The sequence below is a fragment of the Magnolia sinica genome, chromosome 13 (genome assembly GCF_029962835.1).
Source record: "Magnolia sinica isolate HGM2019 chromosome 13, MsV1, whole genome shotgun sequence".
In the NCBI taxonomy this organism is placed as follows: domain Eukaryota; kingdom Viridiplantae; phylum Streptophyta; class Magnoliopsida; order Magnoliales; family Magnoliaceae; genus Magnolia; species Magnolia sinica.
Window position 1 is genome coordinate 9994462 of NC_080585.1, and position 24865 is coordinate 10019326.

General features: G+C 38.4%; 2 protein-coding genes across 3 annotated transcripts in view; both read left to right on the forward strand.

The window, feature by feature from the left end:
* Nucleotides 1-3362: 3362 nt before the first annotated feature.
* On the forward strand, nucleotides 3363-8246 carry LOC131223995 (signal recognition particle subunit SRP54 2-like). Its single transcript, XM_058219584.1, has 8 exons — nucleotides 3363-3425; nucleotides 3932-4035; nucleotides 4530-4682; nucleotides 5144-5294; nucleotides 5393-5541; nucleotides 7013-7113; nucleotides 7239-7426; nucleotides 8214-8246. The coding sequence occupies exons 1-8, from the start codon at nucleotides 3363-3365 to the stop codon at nucleotides 8244-8246; spliced, it is 942 nt and encodes a 313-aa protein (XP_058075567.1).
* A 2693-nt stretch (nucleotides 8247-10939) lies between these two features.
* The window catches only part of LOC131222750 (thioredoxin-like 2, chloroplastic), a 40962-nt gene continuing 27036 nt past the window's right edge, over nucleotides 10940-24865 (forward strand). The window contains exons 1-3 of one of the 2 annotated variants that reach the window (XM_058217929.1): nucleotides 10940-11355; nucleotides 14941-15126; nucleotides 16774-16938. In XM_058217929.1, the coding sequence (XP_058073912.1) occupies nucleotides 11155-11355; nucleotides 14941-15126; nucleotides 16774-16938 (552 nt within the window). In that variant the 5' untranslated portion in view covers nucleotides 10940-11154. The remainder of the gene's footprint in view (nucleotides 11356-14940; nucleotides 15127-16773; nucleotides 16939-24865) is intronic. The other variant, XM_058217928.1, reaches the window with a different exon arrangement.

Sequence of the window (24865 nt, forward strand, 5' to 3'; positions counted from 1 at the left end):
AATTAGAAAAAATGATATAAATAATCCAAAATTAAGTTTATGTACTAATCCTACATCAATTGGAACTATTCATACCTAACATCAATAAAATAAAAATAAATTTTTTGTATTGTTTAGAAATAGACAAAATTCATTTGAAAATAGAAAATTTAACAAAGAAAATAATATCAATAATCCAAAATCAACATATGTTTATTTACATCTACTAACTGTACTTTATTTGAAACCATTTAAATCCAACATCTAAAATTAAAAAAAAAAAAAAAAAAAAAATTCTTCTTCTTTTAGAAATAGGTTAAATTCATCCAAAAATAGAAAAAAATGGAAAAATAAGAAATGATATAATTTGATCCAAAATCAAAACATGTTTATGTACATATACTAATTGTACATCAATTGGAACCATTCAAACCCAGCATAAATAAAAATAATAAATTTTTTTTTTTCAAAAGAAGGAAAATTTTATGCCAAATTAGTAAAAAAAAATAAGAAGAAGAAAATGTATCAATAATTTTTTTTTGTTTTAAATAAAGAAAATGATATCAATAATACAAAATCTATACACGTCTATGTATATCTACCAATCCTACATCGATTGGAACCATTCATACCCAACCTTAATAAAAAATATTTTTAAAATTTTTAAAAATAGGAAAAATTCATCTGAAATATATAAGAAATAAAAAAAGGTAAATGATATCAATAATACAAAATCACCATTTTATGTACATCTACTAGTCCTACATTAACTGGAATCATTCATACCCAATATTAGTAAAAAAAAAAAAAAATTTACCATCTTTCAGAAATAGGCAAAATTCATCCGAAAAATAGAAAATAAAAATAAAAATAGGAAATGGAAAAGTAATCCAAAATCAACATGTGTTCATGTACATTTACTAATCCTACATCAATCGGAACCCTTCATGACCTACATCAGTATTTTTTTTTTTTCATATTTTAGAAATAGGCAAAATTCATCCGAAAATAGAAAAAAGCAAATTATATCAATAATAAAAATCAACACAAGTTTATGTACTAATCCTACTCTAATTGGAATCATTCATACCCAACATTAATAAATTAAAAAGATTTTAAAAAATCATCTTTTAGAAATAGTCAAAATTCAGCCTAAAATAGAAAAAATAAAAAAAGTAGGAAATGATATCTATAATCCAAAATCAATCCATGTTTATATACATGTACTTATCCTACATCAATTGGAACCATTATACCTAACATCAATAAAATAATAGATTTTTTTATTTTTTTTATTTTTCTATTCTTCATAAATAGGCAAATTCATCCGAAAATAAAAAAATTAATAATAAGAAGAAAGAAAATGATATCGATGATCCAAAATCAACACGTATGTGTACATCTACTAATCCTACATCAATTGGAACCAACATCAGTGAAAAAAAAAAAAAAAAATCTTTTTCCATCTTTTAGCAATAGGCAAAATTTATCAAATTTTTTTTTTTGATTTTTGAGAAAGTAAATGATATCCAATAATAAAGAAATAAACACTTGCTTATGTACATATACTAATCCTACATTAATTGGAACCATTCATTTCCAACAGTGGTTAAAAAGAAATAAACAATAATCTTTTTCCATCTTTCAAAAATCAACAAAATTAATACAAAAATTGAAAATATTAGGAAAAAGGAAATGATATCAATAATCCAAAATCAACATAGTTTACATGCATTTATTGATCGTACATCAATTGGAACCAGTTATACGCAACATTAATATTAAAAAAATAGTTTTTTTTTTTGGGGGTATTTTAAAATAACGTAGATTTTTTTTTCAAAAAAAAAAAAAAAAAGCGACTGTAAACCTACTAACATGTCGTCAATTTGATGATTGATTCTTCATCAATTCATATCTAACAAGAAATTTGGAAAATAAAAAAGCCCAAGTACCTATTTTTCGAAATTTCCACCAAATGGCCCACGGATCTTCAATTTGCCCAAATCACTTGATTAAAATATTTGAATATGAAATAACAATTCAATAGTTGTCGAAAGTTTCATAAAAAAAGGGTTTATGATGGATTAGAAATTGAAATTAAGAAGTGGAATAAAATGCTGAAAGTTCCTTTATATATATGAAAAATGGGTAGTTTTTGGACCGTTACGAGGTAATAGCCGTTATAACAGTCATTACCTGGTTTATTTTTTTTCTAAAGTATCCCCATCAGGTATAGGGGTGTCAATGGGCCGGGCTCAGGCTTGCCAAAATTAGATTTTTAAATAGGCCTGGCCTGAAGCTGTTCAAAATCTGGTCCAAGACCAACCTTAGGCTCAGCCCGTTGACAGTCCTACTTATGTAACGGCCATTACGCCGCCAATACTACACACCTTGAAAACATCACCAAGGAGCTCCTAATTTAGACATAGATGCATGTCACATTCTCAAATTGCCTTCATAGAGTGAAATGGTGGAACATGATTTGTGTATCTGGCACAATTGGTTGAGATAAGTCCTAGTTAGTGACGACAATAATGCATGGCACATCCACAGACTTGTAGGCATGCATGATCCTAAAAATGAAGAAGATCCAAATCTCAGGTGGACCATACTCTTGGAAATAGTGGTGATTGAATGCCCTATTATTAAAAACTTCTTAGGGTGCATCTTAATGTCTCGGTAGTTTTTATTTGCTATCCAATCCATTGATAAGGTCATGTAAGCCTTGATGAAGGGAGAAAAAAAAATATCAGCTTGATCCAAAACTTTTATGGCCCATTAGTGGTCAACTACCCCTGTTTCCTACAGTATGGTCCACCTGATAATTGGATCTGCTTCATTTTTGGGATCATACATTAAAATGATCTGGAAAAAGTGATGGACGGCGTGGATACAGAATAGACATATTCAAGGTAGCCTCCACCGTGTTGGGTGGGTCCGGGGTCTTGCCTATTCTGCTCCCTTTGCCTACCTCTTGCACCAAGAAGCAGATTATGTGGGTGGGATCCCTAACTGTGGAGCTCACAGTGATGTATGTGCCTTAAATCTACACTGTCCAACCATTTTGAAAGCTCGTTTTAGTGCATGATCCCAAAAATGAAGCTGACTCAAATCTTAGGTGGAACATATAACAGGAAACAATTGTGATTGAATCCCCACCATTAAAAACTTCGTGGATTCCACTGGAATGTTTATTTGCCATCCAGCCTATTGATAAGGTCACAAACGCCTAAATGAAGAGACCACATTAAATAATGAAATGTTCAGCGGTTGAAATCAGATAATTGAGATCATTTTGTCATTGTGAATTTCACACTGCGCCACATCAAGAACAGGGCTTACGATTTGAACGGGTTAGATTGCCATATGTATGTGGTACAGTTATGGTGGTTGTGAATCTTGTGATACCACTACTTGCAAAATGGTGCTCAGCCATCATCATCGCTGTGTCTCATCCATAGTACATGTGGCATACATAGGCGTCAATCCAGGCCATCAACATCACAGGACCCATTGTAGATGGAGCATAGCTCGAAAATCACATTAATTAAATTATTCCATCCATCCTATTGGTTGCTTTCACATGGATAAAGAATGATATATTCAACGAGTGAAATCAGATGGTTGAGATCATTCAATCAGTGTGGATTTCAGAGTGCTCCATCAAGAATGGGCCCATGATTTGAACTGGTTAGATTGCCCTATAAATGTGGTACGTGTATGGTGGTCATCTGTCAACATGCTCAACCCCTGCGTTTTAATTGGCATAGCATGTATGCCTTTTAAAGTCCCTTGCCTAATTATGACAATTTAACTGCTCTTAAGAACACAATTCAAAAGTTTCTCTCTCATTCATTTTCTGTTACTGTTCAGATGTATCAGTCAGCATTGTACACTTCTTGCTGGCTATAATATTATTGTTTCATAAACAAGGTTACTTCTTTGTTTTCAGGCAATATTCAGTGAGGTCTGCAAAATGTTAGATCCTGGGAAGCCCTCATTCACACCAAAGAAAGGGAAAACTAGTGTAGTGATGTTTGTTGGTCTACAGGGTATGTTGCTTCAGCCAATTGAATATTCTTTAGTTTGGGCTTAGGTTGTCATTATATTGTATATGATCTAGTCAAGTAGTGGGTAACTGGGTACTGATTCATTGAATGGTAAGTAGGCTGTGCTGCTTAGCTTGAAGATGTTTGCATAGATTCTGGATTTGCACTTTCTGAGATTAGTTAGTAATGCAGTGCCTGTTTGGAATACTGGAGAATCCCAACTTTGTAGTTTGAAATGTTATGAAAATGATTCAGTTGTACCCTTCGCCCCCATTCAAGTTCTTCTATCCTTTTCTCTCTTGTTCAAAATGAAATGTGTGGGACTATACTACCCAATTTGATTAGTTTCACCCTGCATGCAAACAAACCCTTAAAAGTGATTCTATGTGATCATAGATGAACATGTAATTTTTTTAATTGTGTGTGATTCTTCATGGAGGGTTGTTTGTTCTTTTACTGTCCTTGACTATTGCTTGCTTTGATTTTCTATAAAATATCCAGGTTTGGGAAAACCACAACGTGCACAAATTATGGATATTACCATAAAAAAAAGGGATGGAAACCAGCTCTAGTCTGCGCAGATATATTCAGAGCTGGTGCTTTTGATCAGTTGAAGCAAAATGCATCTAAAGCTAAGAATCCCTTTTATGGAAGGTATAATGTCCAGATCTTATCCGTGCCATAATCATGTTAGTTTCCATGCTGTATCATTTCCCAGAAATTTGAGAGAGGTGTGAGATCCAGTACAAATATAATACTCTAATCATCCATTCAAAATCTCACCACTAGTTGGTAGAAGTTCATGCTTGCCTGAGTGCAAGGTGCACTAACTTCCTATGAGGATATGGACCGCAGGAGCACAAAACTATAATCCATGTGCATGTTTGTACACGTTTACTTTCAGTTATTGCAATGTACTTGGTACAATATCTCTGGGAAAAAATCAATCAAAAAAATCTGGAAATGTGAACATTAGTTCCAAATTTGTTAGTGTTGCCAATGCTGCTTGTCTTTTGGTCAGATAAAATATGTTTATGCCTACATAACACTGCTTGTTATATTCTGTACTTTACCCAGCATTTTCACATAACAAATCGTTTGTGTTGTATCCACAGCTACATGGAGTCAGATCCTGTAAAAATTGCAGTGGAAGGTGTAGAGCGGTTTAAGAAGGAAAATTATGATCTGATCATTGTAAACACAAGTGGACGCCACAAACAGGAAGCTGCCTTGTTTGAGGAAATGTGCCAAGTGTCTGAAGCAACGGTATTCATTTTCTTATCCCTAAGGTCTATAGCTCTTATCTATTTATGTTGGTTTGCCAACATCGCTATTTATCTAATTTTAGTTCATTGATGTTTTAGAAACCAGATCTTGTTATATTCGTTATGGATAGTAGTATTGGCCAAGCAGCACTTGACCAAGCTCAAGCTTTTAAACAAAGCATTGCAGTTGGTGCTGTGATTGTTACCAAAATGGATGGTCATGCAAAAAGAGGTGGTGCACTTAGCGCGTAAGTATTGTTTATATGCTTATTCACTTGTTTCTTTATTTTATTCAGTAAATGTTTTCATGGATTTTTCATTGTTTAGTTGATAGTAAGAATGGCACTGAACACTGTTTCAGCATGCTTGTGTCTGAAATAAGGATGTTAAGATGATGGAAAGTAGACTCAGATGGTTTGCCCATGGGCATTGGAGACCGGAACTGCATCGGTTGGGAGTGAGTTGGTTCAAGTTGAAGGCTATAACAAGGCGAATGTCCAAAAAGATGTGGGTGGAGGCAGTAAGAAAAGGCTTGATGACACATGGTTTAACTAAGGATAATTAGTCATTGATAGAGTGGAATAGTGGATCAGGATGTGTAGCTTTCCCCAATTCTTTAGGAAGGGATGAAGATTAGATGATGATGATGACTTGGCCAAGACTGTCAAAAAACTTGGTTTGCAATTTGCACCACACCTAAGGCTTACTAAATTGGTTTGATGTGTCTGAGCCTTCAGTCATTGGCCTGTGGCTAAACCTTCATCATGCTATTCTTTATATTTAAAGCTACTAGATAGTCTTCTATTTGCAATACAACTAGCACTAAAAGACACCAAAAGAACACAAATGAGGTAAGAAAGACGGTTAGGGCAATTCTTGAACAGAAATAGGTAGCTTTGTTAGCACAGTTGAGTAAATAGAAAGTATGTACAGTGAGTAGGGGCCTTGGAATTGTTAGGTGAGAATGGTCTCTTTAGGTAAGAGCATCACTCAATAGGCACACCTCTCCATGTATCAACATGGGTATGTGCATCAGATTAGATGTGATGGTGCATTGAAATGGATGGTCAATCTTAATGGGGCGATGCTTCTCCTTATAACATGGTAATAGGCATGGCTTTCTCAAGATTTACCAGCTTGTTCTGTAGGCCATGCAGTTGCACAGATTGCCTGACTTGGCTAGACATGATTGATGTGTCACTTACGCATTGATTTGTGTTGTGTTTATGTTGTAAGTTAAAGTTAATAGACACTGTTTTTTTGAAGATTCACAATAGTAGATACTGTTATTGGACTGCATGCATGACATATTTATTTTCACCCCTTTTTTAATATTTTATTTACCTAATAATTTGAGGTCTTCACAAAACATTTGCATTAAAATCAGATTTTAAAAAAACTTCTGATTTTTCATTGATACCCTTGGGTTCTAGGAATATCTAGTTTTGGAAATCACTACATGATCTCCCTATACGAACCAAAATCTCTCATGGACTCCGGCCATTTGTTTTCTTGATAAAATATTTTTTATATTTTTATTCTATTATTGGTGTTTACTGCTAGTTGTTTGCTCTATTTTTTTTGTTGGCACTGAGCCACTGACCTTGTTTGCATCACCAATTGTATAGTTCTGCTTTAATGTTGTTTTTATTGTGTTACGATCCTAATTGCCCTATTATCTGTGAAAACCTTTGAATTAATTTATATTTATATCTGCAGTGTTGCTGCGACAAAGAGTCCAATTATATTCATTGGTACTGGAGAACACATGGATGAGTTTGAGGTTTTTGATGTTAAGCCCTTTGTCAGCCGTCTTTTAGGTGATCCGTTAATTGCCGTATTTTTATTATGAAGTTCCTTTTTAGTAAGTGTATGTCTTCATGCTCTTGAGAGATTATTCAGATGGTTCATTTATTTTGAATATTTATGTTTCGTGTTCTTTTAGGCATGGTTGACTGGTCTGGATTTATGGATAAAATTCATGAAGTTGTGCCTATGGACCAACAAGCGGAGCTTTTGCAAAAACTTTCCGAAGGGAGCTTCACTCCACGGATAATGGACATGCTCAAAAGGAGCTTCACTCCTAGTGAGCTTGTTTGGTTACGTGAACTTCTTTCCGACTTTGGCATTCCTGTGCAGAATCCTACTCCACTCCATCTTGATAATTTCAGTGCCATTCAGATTGCCTCTAACCCGGTTTTTCATGAACGGACGAAGCATATTGAAGTTGACTGTCACTTTATCCGTGAGAAATTTCAATCTGGGCTCATTTCTCTACCACATTTTGCATCCCATGATCAGATTGCAGACATTCTCACCAAGTCCCTAACTTCTGCACGTCACTCATTTCTCGTTGGCAAACTATTACTTGTCGATGACGCGCATTAGTTTGAGGGGGGATGTTAGACAGACTGAAATATACCTTGTATAGTTAGCATACCTTATATAGTTGATTTCCATAGGTAGATGATTATGATTTTATTTCTTTCCTTATATAGATGCTGTAATCTCTATATATTCAACTTCTTTGGGTTGTCTCAAATACACAAAAACTTTCAGCTCCTCTCGGTTTACAAGATGGTCCCATAATCACATGGTTGAACCATCTCCCACAAATCAATGGTCTATAGTAGCATTTTTCTTTTCTAGTTAGAGTCGTTGTTATTTAATATCGATCATTGCTCAACTTGTTACAATCATAATCTTTAGAGAATTGAAAGCCTATGGCTGTTATATGTGCTGTGTTTGGACTATAGAGTGGTTTTTTTTAAGAAAAAAAAAGATGTCTCTTGTTTCCTGCAACTGGGGCAATAGATGTGGGACTCTTCTTCAGTGTTCGAGATTTGAGGGACACTGCACAAGCTAAAGTTTGGAGTGATTTCAAACCATCTACCTCCTGTTAACCCATCACTGGTTTTAGGCTATTGTTTTGGCGCTGAAACTTCATCCATGACTTTATTATATTATTACCATTGATTTTTTTAGCTTAGATTTTGACCACAAAAGTCGACAATAATTATGATTTGACCAAACAATGCCTAGACTTTACAAGCAGTGATTCTTGGGCAGTGTAATGGCTGAAATGTCTTTGTATATATTTCTCCTAAACAGTGATGTCAGGTTCTGTGGGGCACAGATCTGTATTCCATCCAACCCTTCCAATGGGTATGGCTCACCATGATTTACTGCTGAACAAAAAATCCAGCCAATCCAACCACCAGGTGGGCACCGTATAAAAAATATGTATACCCCAAGAAGCAAGCTTCTGGACTTTAAAATTTTGAGGCATTGTTACGTAAAATCCAAATTCTTGATATCAATTACCGTAGGATGCAAAAAATATGACTGATTTGTGATTTACTGCGCCACAACATAGAAAATGGTGGGAGAGGAGAAGCCTACCTTTGAATTTTTACGGGCCCATCATGATGTTTATGTGAAATTCATTCCATCCATTAATTGCCTTGTACAAGTTAATGCATGGAGACCAAACATTAGACCCATACCTGATATATGTGGATCACACCAAGTTAAGTGATTTTGATAGTGGGTGTCTCCTACACGGTTTCACTCATGTTGCCCACTAGAATTATAGATGTGGTTGATGTTGGAGCAATACACCTAAATTATCATCTTGGCCTATTATGGTTGGAGTGGATTTTATATACATGTCAAGGTGGGCTCACCAATGATGTATGGCTTTAATCCAAGCCGTCCATCTATTTTGCCAGCTGAATGTATGGCATGATCCAAAAAATGAGTTAGATCCAAATATCAAGTGGACCATGCCACAAGAAAGATTGCTGGAAAGCCCACCATTAAAAAATTCTTTGGGCTAACTTAAGTTATGGATCAAGTTGATATTTGTGTTTTCCCTTCATCCAAGGCTATGTGATCTAATCAATAGGTTAGATGACAGATACATTGTACCTAGGAATTTTTTAATGATGTGCGTTTAATCACCACTAATTTCATATAGTGTGGTCCGCTTTAAATTTCGATCTTATGCATTTTTGGGATCATGCCATAAATTGATTTAAAAATATGGATGGACAACTTGGATTAAATATGTACATCATCGTTCGGCCCGCTAGTACCATCTAACAGGAAGGTCGTTAGTTACCGATAGGGTTGGCTAGGAGTTGGCCAACCTTAATGTTTATTTTAAATTCGCTTTATCCATAAGGTGTGTGACAATAATTTAGTTATAGGGATAAAAGATCATCCACATTTGTAATATTAGTGGGCCACATGAGCCAAAATAGTGTAGGAGATGCCTACTATCCAAACGGTTTCACTTGGTGTGACCCATATGAATCACAAATCTATCTACTTTTTAAGATATACTACTAAATTTCTATTAAAGACCTAATGATCGAGGTGGATTTTATGAACGCATCATGGTGGGGCCCAACTTTTACTTTGATTCAAAACTTTGGTAGGCCATGGAAGAAGAAAACAATTTCTTCCCTTGATTTGCATATCTCTTTGCTATAGCCTACTAGAGTTATATATCAGGATGAAAATTGGCCTCTTGCCATGAAGGCAACCTATAGTTTGGTCAGCTCATGTGCACAGACATTTGATGCATTTGCTAGAGATTTACACTCCATACACATGCACATCAAGCTTGGTAAATAGTATCTCTAGTTAAACTGTCCAAATAGTGGGCCCTTAATAGATGGCTTGTAACCCAATAATTAAGAAGAGTATAAAATCTGTCCAAATCTAATGAATGGTTAAAATAGAAAATAATAAATTGTGTAAGCTCAATAAACAAACGTCCAATAATCAGAGATCAAGGACATCTAATTGATTAGTTTTAGGAGCTGGGACCTACTTATATTGGGCCCCACTATTTTGGCAGTTTAATTTGAGGTATGTATGACACCTGTACAATGCACTTGTGGTGCACCCATGTGGAATATCACTATGCCAGAGTATCACATAAACCTCTCGAGTGTTGGTCGTAAAAATCATCTCTTCGCATGTAACCGAAGCAGGGCTAATCAAAAGCACCGCAGCACCTAACGATAGGAGTTTTTCACAAATACAAAACAAAGGGAGGATATTTTTTTTTTTTTTTTTTTTTCTGTTGTTGTTGTCGTCGTTGTTGTATGGTTAAAAGGGAGGAGATTCTTGTAAATATTCATTTAAAAGTTACGTACGCAGCCCATATATATAGGATCACAGAATCGAATAGCTTTTTTCATGTCCTTCCAAGATTCAAGGGGTGGACCATCATGTAAACCATCTGCATTGTTAATGCGTAGATTTAAAGGCTAAATTGCTACATATACAGAGTGTCCCACCACGATGTATTTGTCTTATCCACGCTGTCCATCCATTTTCTAACTTACTGTAGGGCATGACGCAAAAAATGAAGTAGGTAAAAATCTCATAGGGCCCGCCAGGCTAAACAATGTTAATTGAACAACGCACCCTAACAACTTCCTGGGGCTTATTTGCTATCCTACCTGTTTGATTAGGTCACTACGACTAGGGTAAAGGGGAAAACACAAATATCAGCTTGGTAGAAAACTTTTGTGGTCTTAAATAAGTTTTTAACGGTGGTCGTTCAATTCCAACTTTTTCCCACGGCGTTGTTCACGTGAAATTTGGATCTGCTTTATTTTTTAGATAATGCCAAGATGGATGGACGGCGTTGATAAAACACATACATCACGGTCTACAGAGCTTTTTCCAGCACTGAGCAGTACCGGATAGCGGAGGGTCACTACCAAATCCGATTCCCACGCAGAAACAGAGTATATGAGTTGATGCAGGAAAGTGGTGTTTGAATTTCGGATTCGTCTCGTTCTCTCCTATCATTGTTAGTATTATTTTCTAATTCTCCATCTATGGCGGATGCTCTTCGACTATCTCAAAATTCGTTTCTGTTTTCATCCTCTCCGTTTCTGCTCATCTTCCAACCATCTCCAAACACTCCAACTCAGCTATCGATACTGCCCAAGCAACAAATCCCAGATAGAATTAGTATCTCTTCAGAAGCTGCCGCTGCCCTTTTCGTTAAACAGCAAAAGAGATTGTCTTCTTTTAAGGTACTCTTCATCATATATATCTTGATTTCCGGATGTTTGGGCGCTTTTTCTTGAATACTCATTTCTTAGAATTGATTGTTTTTGCTGTATTTATTACCTATCTTATTTTGTTAAAATTTTGATTTTTTGTTGTATACCCAGTTCTTAGAATTGTTTGTTGTGCTCTATTTACTATCTTTAGTTCTGTTTTTTGCTTTTTCGTCGAGTACCCATGTCTTATAATTGATTGCTTTTGCTCTATTTATTCTTCTATTTCTGATTTTTCTCTTTCGTGATTACTCATTTCTTCGAATTTCTTGTTTATACTCTATTTTACTATCTTTTTTTTTTTTTTTCCTCTCTCTCCAAATTTTTACCTTTTGTTGAACACCCCTTTCTTTAGAATTGTTTGTTTGTGCTCTATTAACTATTTTTATTTCAAAATTTTCTTTCTTCTTGAATACTGATTGATTGTAATGGCTTTTTATGCTCTTTATTTCCTAAATTTGCATTTTTCTTGAATATTCATTTTGCAGAATTGCTTGTTTATGATCAATTTACTATTTTTACTGAAAAAAAATAATTATGTCCAGTTGTTTTCATCCTTTGATATATGATGTGGATTTTCCCCCCTCTACAGCCTGCTTCTAAATTCTGCTATTCTTTTACAGCTTTCATGCGTTGTTATTGTGACGTATCCGACAAAATATACTTCATTTGGAGCATAGATTTTTTCTCTTAAATAATTATGGGGTCGTTCCTGTACAGGTATGTGAGTGTCATCCCATTATTAGATTACCTGGAGATACTAGGGTTCTAGAAACTTTGCTTTTGAAGGCTTATCCAAATCTATACAAGGATTGGGGCTTTGCCAGGATCCAATTAGGCTTTGCTTTGACAAGTGAGGCCTTGTAACCAGACTATATGTCTGTTGCATTGCATTGTGGACAGACCATTCCCCAAAATGCAAAATCTCCCAGATTGTGAGATCCTAGCCATCAATATCAGGACCTTTTTATTTTTTCAGTTGAATGTGGACCACTGCTGAATTTCTCAATGTCGAACATTGTTGGCCACAAACTGAAGAGTTATGACTGTCACTTGAGGATATTTTTGGGGCATGGTCCATCTTAGATTAATGGTTTGGATTACTGTTAGAACTGAAAATGCAAGTTACAGTGCAAAGCCTTGGGTCAAGGATCCTACGGAGAAAGGAAGGGGTTTCTGTTTTAGTTGGTTGCAAATTTGGGGAGGCAATGTATGCGCCTTATGTTAGTGATTCCGAATTTATCCCATGTTTTGAGGAAAAAGTTGGCTTTTGGGAATTTGTGAACTTGTACCGAGTTACCTATACCTACACGTGTGGTGACACATTTCAGCCAGCAACTAATTTAGCTGTGGGGTCATAGGACAGGAATGCTATTTGCATCCACACATCTGCACATGCATGCATGGCAAACTTCTGCATCACCCAAGCTGTTCATTGACTGGGCCTCATGGTGAATGTTCTGTGGGTCAAAATATCTGGCCGACCCATTCTTCCAGCAGTCCACATGCGTGTGAAAAAATGAAATTTGAGAAAAGGATAACCAATGGCCCACTTTGAGTGTACATGTGGTGTGGATGACCTGATGAGTGTGCTAGCCTAACTTTTAGGAAAGAATATGTTTTCGAGGGGACCCACCTGACAACCTCCTAAACCCCTTGCACATTGTGCCGTATTGGCACAAATAGGCCACTTGTGTGTGTGCAAACAGTGCAAATGGTATATCCCTATTCATAGGATTGGAAGTTTAGGTTGCATATCCTGTCTACAGTCTACACTACATAGTTTCACATTAAGTTATATATACATATATTATTTTTGGTATTGAATTATTCTGTCTGGCATCATAGTCGAAATACTGGGCTGCACGTTGCGTACATCTTTATAAAATTTTTTCCCTTCATGGAACTATTCTATTGGGTAGATCTCCACACAATGTAGAAATTCTTGCTTTTCTGTGTCCTTAGTGGCCATGTAGGATCAAAATCTGGTTGGGCAGGTTTCTTTACATTTCCGAAAGACACATGCCAAGCTAAAGTTGAAAGGCTTAGATGGGTGGATCCATAGGATATGACTGTATAGGATATGACAGTATCTACATGATCCTAGGGAGCTCCTCAAAGCTGAAAATTGACAGCTCACGTCCAGTGATCTGCCTAGCTACTATGGGACCGGAAAGGAGCTAATCACCCCTCTAATCCTACGGTTAGGATGGCACCCAACACGATCAATGGTTTAGATCATCTAGAGGCAACTTCATGAACAATGGATATTCTCTCATTATTTCCATTGATTTTCTCTCCAGGGAATTACTCAGATGCGTACCTTTACAAAGGGAATGCTTCCCTTTTCATAAAGGGAGGAACCGAGAGGATTAGGAGGAGTTTGGATACAATAGAGCTTATTCATATCTCATCCAAAGTCTCCGCCTTATCACAATCCTCTTTCAATTTGAATTTCAAATTAGAACTTTGAGAGAGTGGAAAAAGGGATATCCTCCTGGAGATGCTCCAAGGGAAAACTGTGTGGGACCCACCCCCTTGTGGTTGCCCACAAGTGGGCCCCATAGGCCCATATCCAATAATTGTTCCTCAATTGCACCGTCTCTCAAAACGGCAAATGAAATGGAACGGGAGGCTTTTTTCTATTTCAAGAAATTCCAACATTACCATTTAATTTGGGTTTTCAACCAAGGGCATGCTAGACAACAACTCAATTGATAAGTTGTCTGGCAGGCCCCACAAGTTTCTTTTTTTGAAAGGTAAACTGTGATTTATTAAAGAAAACAAAAACTCCTACTACCAAATACGAAGAGGCCTGTCTATGGCTAACACAGAAACAACAGCAGGAAAACAGACGCAACAGGAACCAAGAAACCAGAGAAAAGGAGAAAACTAATTTGGCACACTTTTAAAAATAAATAAATAAATAAATAAATCTTCTATAATAAGAGAAGGCCTGGAAGCTTCGTCTTTTGCTACCTGGTCAGCAGTGGCATTAGCTTCACACGGCACCTGCTGAAAGGGATCTCCTTGCCTCTAGAGAGATCAAGAGCTTCTTCTATCAGGTCCACTATATTCCATTGATATCTCCAGGACAAATCCCAACCGATAGCTTTACAAGAATATACTTCAATAATTGCAGGATAAAGCTGGAAAGATACAATGATCTTCACCGCTTGGAGGAGACCGGCTGTGTCGGCATAACTAGAATCTCTAAATCCATCAGGCTCTGAGAATAAAATGATCTTGACCATATGTTTTTTGAGGAAAGAAAATACAACCACGTGAGTTCCTTGCCCCAAATGGTCCCTTATCTATCTAATTGTGTAGAAGTTGTGGAGAAGACAATAGAAGTGTCTGTGAGTGCCACTCTAGCGTATCTCTTATTGAAGGTTTCCTTTTTGTATTTTTTTGTAGCATTGGAATATAGTTAAAGTGGACTGAGATGTTAGTGATGCAAATTCTGACCATAAATTTCTTGACATGGTATGCATGGAGAGTATGACAATAGATGTTCTCTAATTGTTATTGAGTTTCCACCATGGACCTTTCATTCAGGTACATGCAACTGTTGCTGAAAAGGATGGTGAGCCAAAATGGTGGGAAAGAAATGCTAGCCCAAACATGATTGACATTCATTCTACAGAAGAATTTTTGAGTGCATTAAGTCAAGCTGGAGATAAACTTGTTATTGTTGATTTTTATGGCACATGGTGTGGCTCTTGTCGGGCATTGTTCCCCAAGGTAACCCCCCCCCCCCCCGCCCCCGCCATACACACACGCACACGACACTTGAGCCTGTATCAGGTGGGCCCACCATATAGGTGACCTGGCAAAATAAGGTGGTCCACTCAATCAGATGAGTTAACTTTTACGTTGAATGTCAACCTCTGCCCACTGGTATTTTTTTGAGCTTTCCATTGTTTTTGTGCAGTTGTGGTCCACTGGGTGCTCGTTGATCGACCTAGTTCTTGAACTGGATCATCTAGTTGTGGCCCATGTGATGGATGGCTTGTATGTTCAATGCACATGCTAGGTTCGCATGTGGGAAGCATGTGCTTAGCAATGCATGTATATGTAGGTATTGATGCATTGAAGCTGTTGTGTGTGTACAATAACTTTTTTTATTTGGAAGACATGTATTGAATCCTAGAAAATCACGTGCATAATTATCATAGCCTTGTCCCAGCTAAGCTATTTGTGGTTGGATCTACGAATCTTTTTTCATCAATCATTCTTATATAAGGCTCTATCCTATTGGTTTGGGGTTGGCTGGTTGTTTTCGTTTCTTGTATTCTTTGCCACCTATTGGTGCCTTCTCAATAAAATTTATGTAACTTATCCAAAAAAAAAAAAACCAAATGGCCCTATCTTATTTTCAGAAAGTTTTAGGCCTTTGGATCCATCTTACAGTTACACCTCAATCCAAGCTCTTTTAGGTCTTCTTCTCATCCTTTTCTCAACCCTTTTCAAAATTCCCCTCCTTGTTGGGATCATCTCCAGTTTGAAGCAGATTGGAGAACCATCTCAGTAGACCTTCTAATTTTAAGCTGCTTCTCATGTCCTTTTACTTTTTAGTCTTCCAAAACATTCATCTCAACATCCTCATCTCTGTGACGTCATCCTCCCATCCTGCTTCCTAATCGCCTAACACTATGTCAAATGTAGAATGGCTGGTCCAAGTGTCTTATAAAGTTATCCACCTAGTTTCAGTAGCATTTATCCTGAAAAGAAACATTGCCATTTAGAGATCACACCATGCTTCAGAGGCATTTGTTCACTTTATCCTCCTAAATCTAGTTCTATTGGAAGCATTTGTCGGAAGTGTTATCACCTGCTGAAGGATTAAAAAGTTGAAAAGAAGAGAACATCGGTAACTCAAAAAAGCTTGAAAGAAAGTGAAACATTGTTTAAATTTATCTACCATTCTATCATGTTTCAATTGCTTCTTTCGCATTTGGGTGGGCACTTTGCTACCTGAATTTATAGGGATTTCTCTTGCTTTATTGAGGGATTGGGAGATTTACTTTTTTGGCTTTTTCAGTGAAATGGTTATCTTCTAAAAGAAAAAAGGAAGATGCATTTGTAAAACAAAAGATGTATTTAGGGGGGCCTCATATAAAATAAATAAGATCTTTACATGACCAATCAGTTAAAAAAAAAAGGAACTAAAAATAGGAGATGTTTTGCCTTAGCCACTCACTCTTCGGTAAGTAATTGTAGATGACACTTCTCTGTCTCATGAGGCATGGCAAGGTATTTTATCACACATCCATGCCAAGACATTTTGACACGGTAAAAAATGAGCCATATCCTTGTTATTTGGATCTCTGCTGTGACTAGTTGATTTGTTGTCCTTGCATTATTTTTTATTTCTTTTGGGTCTTGCAGCTCTGCAAGACTGCGGAAGAACACCCGGACATTTTATTCCTGAAAGTGAATTTTGATGAGAACAAGCCCATGTGCAAAAGTTTGAACGTCAAGGTGCTTCCATATTTTCATTTCTATCGCGGCGCAGATGGACAGTTGGAGTCCTTTTCATGTTCACTTGCAAAGGTAGGTAGTCTTGAATATTTGGTTCCTTCTTTTTTTATTTGGGTATTTTTATCAAACCTGCCTGTGCGATGAGTCTCTCTGGTATGAAATGCATGTTATTGATGTCAGCTATACTTGCTGAGTTGCTGTCGACCTCTACCATTTCTGCTATTTGAATATTCTATCACTTGTGTCCTACTACTTCTTCCGTGTCGTCTCCCTTTATGTTTGTAGTGCACAAAACCATAAACTATGCAATTGAAAAAGCTTTTGTAACTTCAAAAAGACCTGGCCGCGTGTCCCTGTTATGAGAAATGATTTATTAATGAAGAAAGGTTGATCATTCTTTTGCTTAATAAAGATAATTACCAGTTGAATTTATAATGATAAATTAATAGAATAAGCAATTGATTACTTCATGATCATTGTCTAAGCCTTATCCCAACTAATTGGGATCAGCTACATGAATCCTGTTATGCCATTCTTCAAAGAAGATCAAAGTAAAATTGTGTAGCTTGTGAAATAAGGAGTGAACATTAATATGGAATTGAACGCCATTGCAAAATTTCAATTGAACGTGACTCACAAAAAAGGAAGCCAAAATCAATTAACAGAATCTACTTATGATTGTGTTTGGTTGGTTTTGTTAGTGATCACAGTTTCGTATATTCCTGCGGTGCACTGTACTTCTATGACGCACCATTTTAACTTGTGTACTCCTGGGGCACACCATATTAAACAGTTTGTTTAGTGATAGAATTTGTATTTGATTTTGTTTCGACAAGAAACAAATGCATTCGATTTGGGGGAATTCATCTACTCAATAATTAACAAAAGAGAATAGAGAGAATGATCACAATATTCATTTGATTTGAATTCGATTACATCCTTTATATCCTTTGATTCCAAAGTAAAGTAGTTACATAATTTAATACAAATATCAAATATTCTATGCTAATTTATGCAACATCTCATATCACATCATGATACTTAATATGGAACTTCGATTGTGCTGGACTAATATTCTCTCCGATCCAACCAATCACTTAGTCTATGCTGATGCAGAGCCGTTGTGCGCCCAAGGGGTTGTGCGCCGCACAAGGACTCCCTGCAGTACCCGAATTTCTTCGAGGTCTGGACCTCTCACTGCTATCTTGGTATTACTCGAATGAATCATTCATGGGGATAGTGGTGTATTTATAGCCTCCCACACATGCCAACACCCCTCTGGCTTGTTTGTGTGCTGACCCTTTGTGCGGTCCCCTTTGTTTGTGCACCAACACTTGTTGTGCAGTCCTTGTCTTTGTGAGCAGCACAACTCTCCTTTCCTAGCAATCTTCATTGTGCGCCGCACAATTCCACTCTCCTTGTGATCTTTATTGTGCGCAGAACAGTACTTCCCTCCTGGCATTCTTCCTTTGCGCGCCGCACAACACTTCTCTCCTGGCACTTCCTTTGTGCGCTGCACAACTAAATTAGGGAAGAGTTCACCTTCTTTTCTTCTAATTCTTCTGTTTTCTTCTAATCATTTTATGCCTCAACAGACGCCCCCTTGATCCTGCATTTTCATTTTTTTTTTCTATCTACAAAATGAGAAAATGTGGGATCAAATTTTTGATAGTTTGTAATTTTCTTTTCAATGTGCACAATTTCGTGCTTGTGCACAATGCGTCCTGCGCACAAAGTGTCTTGCTCACAACATTGACTGAAAACCCTATATAAGTCAGCCTTGGTCTCTATTCCAGTTATTCAAACCTTGCGCTCATCTCCCTTTGCGCGCTATCCTATTCCACACAACAGAACCTTGCGCACAACAAGGTTTTGTGCACAAAGTGACTTGTGCACAACATGACTTGCGCATAACGAGACTTGCGCACAATAGGGTTTGTGCACAACTGGACTTGCATAACTGTAATTGCGACCTGAAATTCTCTAAGTGTCTAGTCCTTGCTGGATTTCTTCTGTCCTCCAAATGACGCATTCTAAAAGACCATATATCTCCCCAGATAAACATGCTGCCGAATCCTCGAATCCTCAACCGTCGGAAGACCCTCCTCAGAAGAGGTCTAAACCTACTGAAGACTATTCCTCTCTTTTCAAGGTACTAGACCCGCCGATCATCAATTTCGCTAATTGAATCCAACGCCTCCTAGATTCTATCTGCAATGCTGTACTAATGAGAGATTTGGAGGGGCCACCCACAGAGGGCCATGAGTCTGACTGGGAGGATTGGCTGAAGTCTGCTGCCAATTTCCGAACAGACGATCCTTGCCCTGCTCCTGTCGAATCTTCCCTTCCTCCCTCTATTTCGAGGAGCAAGAAACTAAAAAGTAAAGACGAAATCCTTCAAGAGAAGATACGAGAACACAACAAGAAACGTTTTCAAAATGTCTGGGACATGATCAGATCTCATGCGGACGTAATCAAGTTCAAAAACCCCTATAAAGACGAGACCGTCATTATCCCTCTGAACCTTCAGCGTCACCTCTCTATGATTCAAAGTGAGCCGTCTGATCATATGACACAAAATCGCCTCTTATATGTAGCGAACTGGGTTATAAAAGAGCCGAAAATTTTGGAAGGCTATCTTATGGAAAAATGTTAAGTGCAAAAGGCCGGGCAAATATCATATACGCGCTTCCTCACACCATGCTACAATCCTCACACTCTGTATCCTACCCATTTTTTCGAGACAGTTCAGCAACGCTTCCACGATCGTGACTCTTTATGGGGGAAGGACGAGTTTAGGACATGTGGCCTCTTAGCCCAACGCCAATTTTATAGTTCCTGGGTCAAGGCAATTCTACAAAAATACAAAAGAGTCCTCATTGAGATGAAGATATATGCAGCTATAGAAGCCACCTCCGATTTCTTCCACAAAGACACTCTGATCTACAAAGCCTTCTTGAAACATTGGTCCTCTACCACAAATTCTTTTCATCTTCCAATTGGTGAGGTGAGCATCATTCTGTGGGATCTTCACCGGATGGTTGGCCTTCCCATCACCGGCTCCTTTCTGGATGAATATATTCCTACGAACGAGGAGTTTGCTTATGTTGCTCCTGGCAAAATACCTTACATTTCCGCCTCCACCATTGAACTCTTCCGTGAAATGTCAAACTTCCCTGATGTTCATAAAATATCTCTGCTCCAGTGGCTCGCACATTTCTCGAGATACTTGCGGTACGCGCTTTCAACACTTCTTCTTTCCTCTTTCTATATACATTTCCATGTTTTTCTCATATTTCTCCTCCTCAAGTTTTTTGATAGCCACTCACCAGAGTTGGAATCTGGTCGCGGAAAGATAAGAGGCTCGGCCACCTTCACCCCTGAAACCAAATTAGCTGCTTTCCTAGCTTATTGGTTAAGTCTGGTTGTCCTCCCCAACTCGAAATGGTCGGACTCTATTCGTCCAACTTTGTTTGTAGTGGCAGGGGTCATGCTAGAAGGTAAAAAGAAATATTCTCTAGCTTCTCTTGTCCTATGCTTTCTATATAGAGCTTTCGGGAATGTTGCAGCGCATTGCTCAAGCCCAACAGTCAGGGCTACATCTTCCTTCACTCCATGGCACTATTTCTCAGGTTGGCTTGGAGTATATTTTTCGTGGACCTATAATGACCTTGAGAAGGCTTACGTTCACCCTGAACGTCCTCCCCTGTGCTACTATTTCAAACGGAAAATGGTGAAGAAAGTGTATGAAGGGATCGTTGATAAGATTGAGAATATGGAATCCATTGACTTCTTCCCTTTCTACTTGACCCATCAAGCCGAAGACAGAGACGTTGAAGATAACAATGACTAGGAGCCAATTGAAAGAACCTTCCTGATCTGCATTCAATCCTGTAGCCTGCCATTGCGAGAAGGAGCGGAATTCTGGAGGGAGCCTTATTATCCATGTAGGTTTGTGAGGCAATTCGGCTATGACCAGACAGTACCTCAAGCAGGAGAGGAAGTTACCCAAATAATGTGCAGTTATGGGGTTAGTCCGTATAATTGGGCCTTAATATGGAAATAACTCTTGGCCAGGAACTTCAGTTCCTGCTTCATTCTTCTAGGATTCAATCATCAGGTGTAAGCTTCGTATGCCTGGATGCGCTGATGGTCACACCATTATAATCTAGTGTGCAATTGTTTTCTTGTCGATCGTCCCATTTGGATTCCCCCTCCCAGGTTAAGAAATTACAGGCCGAAACAAGGGATCGGGTATTTGTTGAAAAAGATCATGCAGCTACTCCGGCGCAGCTTTGTGGGAGAATTTTCACAGAAGAACCTATTAGAGAGATAAAGCCGCCGAACACTTTGGAAGGATGGATTGCCTTTGGATCTCCCCTCGATCTTATAAAGCAAACAGGAAGACAAGCCACTCCTGTGGATAAATAAATTTGAAACTCCTGGCGCTATTCCCTCTTCTCCTACTCAAGAGACAGAAGGTCAAACCGCCGCTGTAGTTCCTTCTACTACAGATCGCATGACAACTATAGTTTCTCCTGATGCAGATCAAGTTGCCACTACCACTGCTACTACCACTTCTCCTGATGCAGATCAAGTTGCCACTACCGTTGCTACTACCACTTCTCCTAAGACTCGTTCGCGAGCCAAGTCCTTATCCCCAGAAGCGTTGGTACAGCAACTTCTTACTCCCGCTCGAGGTGCTCGTCTTCTTCTCCCTGTAAAAACTGTTTATAAAGGAAAACAAGCAATCTTGAAGAAGACAGCTCGTCAGATTATTCAGCAAATACTCTGACCAGCAAAACATCCACTTCCACAAGTTTGACCGATGAGGGGAATGTCTTATTTGATGATAACCAAGAAGAGGATGCCGAGGTGGACATCTACGAAGAAGGTGAAGTCAGTGCTGAATTCCTGCCTCTTGAAATTCAACCGGATCAACCAGATATTTCTTCTCTTGTCAGAGCGGCTTCTTTCGAAGAAGAACAACTTGATTATGGAGGATCCAACCGTTCTCCTCGTGCGAACATTTTTATCTCCTTTGATGCTTCGTATTCCCCATGCATTGTGGAGGCTACCGATGCAATTGCACATACCACCCTTCCCACGATAACGGAGGTTTCAATGTCAAGGGAAGCAGAAATCCCACCATCAAACGCTCAGGTAGAAGCAGAAAATGTATTTTCTTCTCGGACTGCAGAGGTGAGCCAGGATATCGTACAAGCCCCGCCAGTCGTTATTGCAATTTCTAATGCCCCTATTCGTGCTGAGAGGTCTCCTGTCATGCGTCTTTCTCCCATTCAACCGGTAGCTCGAAGCTTGGAATTCTTCTCTGATCCCATTGACATTCCAACTCCAACAACTTTGGACTCAAGCACTGGAGTTCCTGAGCTCTCTCAATGCTGTTGTTGCAACTATGGATGTACCCACATCTTCTGAGGCAGGAACCTTTTCTGTTCGGGCCACTTCTCAAGCTACCCCCAGAGAAGGAGGTATACCTTTTCTTCCTTCTCTTATATATATATATATGTGTGTATATATATATATATATATATATATATATATATATATCCAATTTTAACATTTCTGATCGCGTCTCTCCTTTTCTTTTTAGCTACAATCATGTCGACCCCGAGTGGCTCTGAAGGTTCCAACTCTGTAGCCACAATCTCTGATAAGATCTCCTTGGAGAGGGTATCGCCTCTTATGCTTATCTTCTTCAAAAATGCTATCTCTGTCATCGTGAATGCTTTCAAGGATCCTACTCAGTGGCCCTTCTTGGATAGTGCTTTGGCTGTCCCGGAACATTCAGGAAGGCTCGCTCATATCAATGTTCATCCTTTGTATGATTCCTTACTACAATTCTATAATTCCATATATGATTTGGAATCAGCACGAAGTACAATTATTCCTCCAGAAGTCTTGGATCGTCAACGAGAACTTATGTCTCTCAAGGAGAAAATTTCTCAAGCCGATGTCTTAATATCCAGTTACAATGCAAAGGATCAGTCTCTTCATGACAGACTAAAGGCTGCCGATAAGAACAGAGTGGTTCTTGAGAACCATATTGCTTTCCTTCAAAAAGAGATAGCTCTATTTGAAGTGAAGAGGCAAGAAGAAGAATCGAATATTTGCAAGATTAAGGAAGAAATCGAAGCCAACGCTCGCACTGCTGAAATTGAGAGGATTGAGCAGATGAGAAATAAAGAGATGGCTGCCTCCATGGAGCAAGAATTAGTGGGTGTTCCTGATCAGGCCAGGATTATCTTTGAAGCCGAACAGTCTCAAGTTGTAGTGCAAGTTCAATTAAGAGAGAATTTACAAAAATATGTAAGAGCGCTAGGCATGCCAGAGGAATATAAGACACCGCTTTTCCATGTAAATTTCTTTGTTTCTTTTGTCTTGTAGTATTCAAATGAATTTCAATACTTTGTTCGAAATAAACATGTTTTTGGCAATGTTATCACTGATTTTGATACAGTATTCATATAATCATCATGCTTCAATACAATCTATCATAATTGTCAACACAGCGTACCCCTACGTGGTATTTGTTTTAGTGGGCAACGCTAATTTTATTTTTTTAAAGTTAGTAAAGTTAGTCTTGCACACAGTTTAAGCTCTTGAGTAGTGGAGCAACCACAGTTTTTAGACTTATGAGTAGTTGGAGTCGGGTCTCATGTGAATGGCCTCTGTAACTCTTTGGAGTTCGCTGGGCTTATCACAGCTGGGGAGTTCACAAACCGCAATCCATCAGAGGGGCCCAGTGAAGCTGCCAGGCCCGTGAACTTAGTGGGATTTATGCACAGGGTTGGCTGTAGTAACTCTTTAGAGTTCACGAGGCGCACAAGGCTACCTTAGTGTACCAAATCCAAGGCCGCCAGTCCGTCAATGAGGGGGTGTTTTGCTTTGGAGACCCCGTTCTCATGAATTACTACTGAAATCAAGCCAAGAATCTGGGAGGTCTTATGCATGGTTTGCCTATCTATGGACAATGACCAAAGAGCGCACACTGCAGCCCCCTTTTTCTTCGTCTGCAAGGTCGGACCCATTCACGGGAGAGCATTTTCTCCTTCCCCGTGATGCTGTCGGAAGCTGTGCAGACGGCATTGGTCTCACTTGTGACTGGTCGTTGTGGGCTTTTGGCCGCTTAGGGCTTTTAGTCATTGACTTCGTCCACTGCCCGCATGGGTATGCATGTGATGGCCTATATGGGCTTTTTAGGGCCATTGGTTTCTCACTGCAGCCCGAATAATATATGCATATTGCCGATGATGGTAGGTCTTATGCGTAGTTGGCCGTATAGGCTTGGCTAGGCTGCCTTAAATGATAAGCTCCCATCACTGTCGTAAATTTATGTGCGGTTGGCCTTATAGGCTTATTTCACTGCCATGAATGGTAAATCAATAATTGATATATCGCCGCTTTGTGGTCGATAATAACAATTTCTGTAAGGCGGCTTTGTTGTCGATAATAACAGCGATAGTTGCTAATTTTAGTGATAATTGTCGATGCTTAGTCTTGATATGCTTGAGAATTCGCCCTTTATTCATTCATATATGGAAGAATACATGGCTTTGCCTTTTGAGGCTGTTTTATCACTTCACTTATAATTGCCCCATTTTGATATAGAAGCATTATTCTGATAATCTTTTGGATCAAAATCGTCTCCATCCTTAGGAACGATATTTTTTGATGAAGCGGGCATTGACCGGTATGATGATACCTCGTCCATCTTGATCTGTAACTCTGTACGCCCCATTGGAGTATACTCCGGTTGTTATGTATGGCCCATCCCATTTGGGGTCGAACTTGCCCTTTGTTCTGTGGGTGACTACTATCGGCCTTTTTAACATTAGCAGCATGTCATCTTTCTTGAAGGAGCGATATTTGACTTTCTTGTCGAAGGCGGCAGAGATTCTTGCTTAATACAATTGCAATCGCTATTGGGTTGCCAGTCGTTTTTCATCTAGCAGATCCAATTCCGCTAGTCTTATTC